Source organism: Argentina anserina, chromosome 3, assembly GCF_933775445.1.
Source record: "Argentina anserina chromosome 3, drPotAnse1.1, whole genome shotgun sequence".
NCBI lineage: Eukaryota > Viridiplantae > Streptophyta > Magnoliopsida > Rosales > Rosaceae > Argentina > Argentina anserina.
In genome coordinates, this window is record NC_065874.1 from 1,461,022 (window position 1) to 1,468,089 (window position 7,068).

The 7,068-nt window shown below is 38.0% G+C and overlaps 1 protein-coding gene across 1 annotated transcript; it reads right to left on the reverse strand.

The window, feature by feature from the left end:
• Positions 1 to 2,551: 2,551 nt before the first annotated feature.
• Positions 2,552 to 6,197, reverse strand: LOC126789549 (uncharacterized). The gene is given in 5 exon segments (XM_050515741.1): positions 2,552 to 4,186; positions 4,289 to 4,474; positions 4,477 to 4,578; positions 5,653 to 5,897; positions 6,005 to 6,197. Coding segments are annotated over 5 exon segments (2,361 nt in total).
• Between the last annotated feature and the right edge of the window lie 871 nt (positions 6,198 to 7,068).

Sequence of the window (7,068 nt, forward strand, 5' to 3'; positions counted from 1 at the left end):
CAATACCTTAACGATGTCCGAATTAGGTGAAATTTTGTAGAGATGATCTTCAATAGCATACCTAAATATTGAATCAATTATGGTGAAAAAATTTGACCGAAAAGTGTGCCAAAATTGGAACTTTACTCTAAAATTTCAGAGTGAAGCTTCACTCTGGATAAGGACTGTATATATATATATATATATATATATATATTCATATGATCATTTGATGATTGATTAGAAGACAATTAAATGCCTTTCACAATTGAGAATTCTCGATCAATTTGGAATGAAAATTATGATCGATCTTTAAGAAAAGTTATTAGAGGCTTCCAATTAGGGATTGTGATTTTTTAAAAATCTTTTCATGTTCTCTAGACCAAAAATGATCTCTATATTTGCCCGGGATGACATTTATTTACTAGCTTTTTTGGGGGTTAATTTATCGACTAGCAAGCTAATAACTTAATACGAGTGAAAAACTTAAAAAAAAAGAACTTCGATTAAGAGGTTTGAACTCTGGTTGTTTAGGTTCTAATCTTGTTTCCTAACCAACTAAACTATTGGTTAAACTATAACATTAGTTGAATTTTATGTTTCTTTCTTATCTACTTAACAGAATTTAAACCATACGAAAATTTTTTTTTGGCCGTCTCTGCCGATCGGCGGCCCAACACCAGTACATGCTAAAGGCCGGCACTGCTATTTAGCCACTTGGCGCTTGAATCTTTCGACTAGTATTGATTCGGAGATTATCGACAAAATTGAAAATGAAAGCAAAAAATGAAAGAATTTAATAAAGACTAAATCAAAAGGGACCCACTTAATGGGCCCTTGTGGGCTAGGAAAATAATGGGCATACACGAGCAAGGTGGTCCAGCTTAATAAAATGCTTATTGAAGAACTAAAACGTTTCGTGGTTTCTCTCCGGCGTCTTTCCCAGTGGGTCGGGAAATCCAAAACGACGGTGCATTTCATGTCGTCAATAGTGTTGCTGGGTTTTGATGCCTCTCATTCTTTTTTGGGTCTTCACACCAAAACGGCACCGTCATTCACGGTGTCGGAGGATGTGCCACTCAAGATCCAATGCGCATGGTGGAAGGTGAGTACTATGTATGACTATATATTATTATACGACTCTGATATTTGAATACACAACTGCAGTTGTCCTAGATCATAGGGTGATCTTGGTTCTTTTACCTTAATTGCTTAAACTTAGGATAATATGTAATCTGTAGAGATATTAGTATTTAATCAATTGTTGTTTTGGTTGCTGCTCTTAGTGCTCTACAATGTTGAACTGTAACCTTGTGCTCTTAACTGGTTTTTAGACATAGCTCTTTGCCCAAATTACTTGGTTACTTGACAGAAAAGTCGCGGGCATGCATTTGTTGTTTCGGATTCGTATGTAAAGTACAAATCCTGATGTTTGATTATGTATGACGACCAGTTCAGAATGATGTCTCATTAAGCTCCACAATGCAGACTTCAGATTGCTGTCTTTTATATCCCTATGGATCGAGCAATTCCATTACTTTAATATTATTCATTGATCGATAAGCTTCTAACTTTTTTTCTGGTCAAAAAATAAATCATAGAATGAGGAACAAACTTTAGTGGATTAACTCATAGATCAGCATCTTCTCTTCTGAGTTTATATAGAAACGTGAGGCTTTATGGTGATAGACTGATAGAAAACCTCCTGCACAGAAACCTGGTGAGGCTTTATGGTCGCTGCATCAACTCATTTTTGTATTGTTAAATTCCTAGGTTGCCTGGAATCATTAAGACTTCTTGTATATAATCTAGGTGCTCCTGCCCTGCCATGATATTTTACTTAAGTCAGTAGTTGAGATATAATGGAACTAGATTATAATGTGCCATGAAATGTGCAGGAGGTCTTTTTCCAACTTTACTCATATGTCTTTGATTTACAAGTGCTTAATCCTATATATATAGATTTTAGTAATGCAAATAACTGATTGAATTGATTGGTGCTTATTTACGAGTGCACATGTTATTCTTTACAGGGACATGTTGCTACCTTTGCTGAGCTTATTACCACTGGAAAAGTTGTCTCTGGCCAGTTCTTGGTTCATTTTCCCATCATGCCAGGTCAGTGGAATTTTACTGTCATGATCATGCTTCATTTGCCTCAGAGGTCCTATGAAACATAGATTGCAGCATGTTTTGTGTCTGTAACCATTTTTTGCTGCCGTTTTCAACACTATGCTTCGTAGATTATGAAAGGAGCTAACAAGTACCATGATATGAACTTACAATTTATAAGTTTGCTTCTCGAATTCCTCCTGAGATACCAGCATGCAGAAATTGTCCTAAGAGAAAAGTGTTAATGGAGTTGATACACACCATAATTACATAGAAGTTTCTCAAGCAAATGATGTTTTGCTTCTACTAAGTCGTCATAAAATGTTTAATCTTGACAATACAAAATTACAATATACACTGATAAATCACAAGGGGCAAAAAAAGAAAGGCAAGTTTATATAACATGGAAATTTCCACAGGTCTTTCATGAGTTAATCTAGCGGAACATACTAGGTATCAACTAGTACAAAATCTCCTTATCCTCTATAGGCAAAAATTTTCTCTTCTTGTTCCACTGGTATGCGGCTTCCAAAATCTTCAAATATTTTGTCTCACTTTCTTCTGGGAACAGGTAATCAATGTATTCATCGTACCCGGCATAACCTTCTTCAGTTTTGGTTTGCCTCCTCCTCTTTACTTTCTTTGGCAGCCTAGGTTGAACTAAGCAAACATCACCCAGATACCCAAAGCTAGACTCCATATTCAACCATTCTTCTAGCAATCTACTTCTTTCTTCCTTCTTATCAGGTGCTGAAGTTGGAAAATAGTTAAGAGCTCTCTCAAATACCCTTCTAGCACGCTTGATGCATTGTTTCTTCTCCACAAGAAAATCATTAACATCCTCGGCAGGATCTTCTGCCTCGAATTTGGCATATTGTTTCCATAACAATTCAGGATTGTCAAGTTCTCGTTGGCTGATTGCGAGTTCTAAAAGTGCTCTTGCTCGTTCTGTTTCACCTAAACCTCTCTCAAACTCTGCATATTTGATATATGCATTACAACTGTGCGGCTCCCAGAGCAGATACTTATCACACAATTTCCGACAACGATCTATGCATCCAAGTTGCAGCTCAATCTCAATATAGGTCCTAAATATCTCTAATTTAGGTGCCTTCCCTATTGCAGTACCAAGAATCTGCCGTGCGCCAGTGAGATTCAGCTGTCGCAGCTCAAACTTGGCAGCAAGAATCCATATTTTGGCAAATGAGAATTTCTTATGAGGGATCAGATTAAGACACTCTCTATAGACCTGTCGAGCACGTTCCACATCTTCCTTATCAAGCTCCTCATATAGTGCATAGTTAATCCACAGATATATATATCGCTTCCAATACTGCTTCTCATTAGCCGGAGGAACATTAGCAACAGCGCTCTCGTAAACCTCTCGGATTCTATTCGTATTCCCTGCATTCTCTTCTAGCCTTATGTAATCAAACCAGGAGTCATAGTCTAGTGGATTCTTTCTAACCTCTTCCTCATACTGAATTCTTTTCGTTCTGGCAATTGCATCATCAATCCCTTCTCTATCCCCATATTTCTTCTCATAACATACCAATTTCTCAAACAAATCCTCTGCTCTTCCTTTCGGTAAGCCTTCCAATACCAATTTATAAACACACCTTGCTCGATCAGTATCTTTGCACTGCTCTTCGAATTCAGCCAAAGCAACAAACAGCTTCTCGGCCTGTTCATCATCAGCTAGCATCTGAACTGCCCTCTCAAGCACATTCCTTGCCCTCACAACATCACCACCATTCTTCACTTCAAACTTGGCGTATCGTATCCAAGATTCAGCTCTCGGATGACATTGTACAAACCTCTCGAAAATCTTTCTAGCAAGCTCAACTTCTTTATACCGGACCTCAAACTTCACAAACAAAAGCCAGGCTTCCTGCTCCGGCATCCAAGTCATCCACATCTCAAAAACCTGTCGCGCGCCAGCTAGATTCCCAATCATCTCTTCCATATGAATGTACTTGCGCCAAAGCTGGTTTACTCTCGGCAAGTATTGGACGGCACGGTCCAACACATTCCTAGCATGGTTTATTTGTTTGTTATTAATCTCCATCTCCGCATACTTGATCCAAAGATTAAGGTACTTGTAATCCACTTCCAGGGCTCGCTCCCAAACAGAGCGTGCACGGTTCAAGTCCTTCTGTCTCTCCTCCCATGTTGCATACTTGATTCACTCAGAGATATTCTGCCTTGCTCCCCGGACTCGGTCCTCAAACTCTTCACGTCTCCGGAAACGAAGATCTGCAAGCTCAGCTGCGTTTTCGATTCCTTGACTGGGAGGCCGGAAATCTGGCTCATGTTGCTCACGGGCCTCCCGGAGGATCTGCTCGGCGGTGATTTGAACAGGGGCTGGTGTTTTGTTCTTAACCGTAGTCGGCTAGTCGCTCTTGGTAGGTTGATCATCCTATTTTGTCGTGTTAGGTCGTCTGCGTCTTTGTCAGAATTCTTTGTGTTTGTATGTAGTGGATCGATCTAAGCGAATTTATATAGAGAAGGAATCCTTCTGAAGGATGCATATCCAGCTTGCGGATCCGTTTTATCGGTGATAATAGGTTAAGCTGACTCTATACTTAATTACCTCTCAAAATAAGGATTCTGGTGAGTTTTTTCCTGATTAGACTAGGAATCCTTGCTCTTATCATATTTTGATTTGTTGCGCAAGCACAACAAAACATAACCTTCGGAAAGGAGTGTGTTGCTTCTACCTACCAAAGAGAGCACAGGCAAGATATCAGATTTTGGTGCTTGTACTTCAGAAATTGACAAACTCAAAGAAACTCTAGTTATTATCATTAAACAAAAAGTATATATATATATATTGTGTAAATGATGAAAATCATCATTACTTTAAACAAGATCGATGAATAATGACTTGTAGTGATGCTTTATAGAGTTTTATAGACCGACGCAATTCCACCTTCCCCAAGCTTGTTGTCATCAGAGAAATTGTCTGTGGCACGACCATGTTTTTTTTTCAGTTCAGAAAGTTGTAGTCCTTGATGAATTTATACTAATTTATTTATTACGCTCCCTTCATAGCAATGATAGCATATGACCTATGCTATTATCGAGCTTCGAGCATAGTTATCGTTACATTGTTTATAGAATCTCCTCTTATTGCTGCTGAGTTTGGATTGCTGGATTGAAGCATATTTAGTGGTATAGAGAAGTTTCTAGCTATTGTTTTTCTCATATTTACATCCATATTTACTTTTTAATATTCTGTTTTTAACAGTACTTCTGTTTTATTTATTTTTGTTCATTGTGGTAGTCCGCCATTGTGTCTAGTTAGTATTTATTTAATTTCGTAATTTTTGGTTGAGTCTAGATTAGCTAATTAATTAGGTTTCCGCTCCTAAGTCGAGTCTGACAAATTTATGACTTATGTGTTTGTCTGTGTTTTTAAGTCTTAATTTCACCAACCCTCTACAGGTAATGACCTATATTTGCCATTTACTACATTGATATAATTAATTTGATATTTTTATAGGTGTTTTTGCGCCTATCACCCTACCACCGCTTAACATGATTCTCATACAAGATTACCTGAGGGCTCCCGTTGGGTTCTGTCCTTAACGACCAACTCCCAATGCCAGGGTCATCTTTGGTCATGTTCGAAAGAATAACATGTGTTGGATGATCAAAGCTCTGACATAAGATGTTCCGGTTGTCATCTTGTTGGCCAACCAAGACTAAATTTCCTGATTCCAGCAGATGTGCCACTGGACCCAGTGAGGCGGAGACATTCCTAGACCACAGAGGAAGCCCTTGGCTATTGCCATGCTGAAGAACTAGATTTTTTTTCACTACTAATTGTGAGAATTCCTGAGGTATCTAGGACTGGATTATCTGTTAGCCACCCACACGACCATCTCTTCTGAGAACTTGTACCAAATACCAACGTAGCGTTTCCTAGATGTCCCAGGACTAAAGAATCCAAGCACAAATGTCTCATTAATTGAGTGTAACAAATCTCCATCTCCGATTGATTGGTTGAAAGTGATGTTCATGCTACAAGAATTGTACAGCTCAAGAAGAAGAAGAAGAAGAAGCTGAAGCAAAGCATTCAGTAGAACTTTTGAAAAATGCATAGTTCCAAACATAGAGAGCTTTTGAACGTGCTTGTTTTCTGAGTACAAGGTTCATACTATTCTGTTTCATAATTCATACTTATATACCAAGTAGCGACTTACTACATTTTATATAAAATTCTGCTAGTTGTAAGTTGTTACTTGTAACCTTCGACAATTCAAGTTTTATCAGATCAAAAGCTTCCAAACGAGGTAGGGGCTGCGGAACCATATATTGTCACGAAGGGCAAACACTTCATGAAGTTGACATTACAGTTGACATTTGATTGCCTCTATTGTTCTGCTTCACTGTTTTTGTTTCTGCTACTTCTGTTTCATCGATTGAATTTTGTATAAATCTCCGTCTTTTCTTTATAAGGAAGTCGGTCACATGCCCCTTTCTCAAGCTTTTGTACATGTATTTGTTTTTATCTTGCCATTTAGCTCATCCTCTGTTTATTAAAAAAAAAACAATATTGATTTGTTAAATATCAATGTTTCTCCAGGTCTCCTTATTGTCGCAAGGGAAAAGTTTCATGAAATAGACACGGATGTAACATCTCCAGGTTTTTCTGTTGTCATGTTTTCTTAAATAGGAAAAATTATATGGTACACCCATGCATGTTATATACCTAAATCAAGTGATCATCATTATATTGTGAGCGGGGTCATATGTTTTAATCGTATATGATGAATAGATTGCGTCCGTGGACCATAAACAAACCCGAGAAGTTAGAAGTATCTACTCCTCGCTGAAGTTGAAGAATATGTATCTTATAGGACGTCCTTGAATAACAACTTTTTATTTTAAAAAGGCATGTTGGGACTTAGGCTACTATTCTTGCGTCTCATCCAACTAAAATTAACGGGACGACATTGGATATCAACCTAA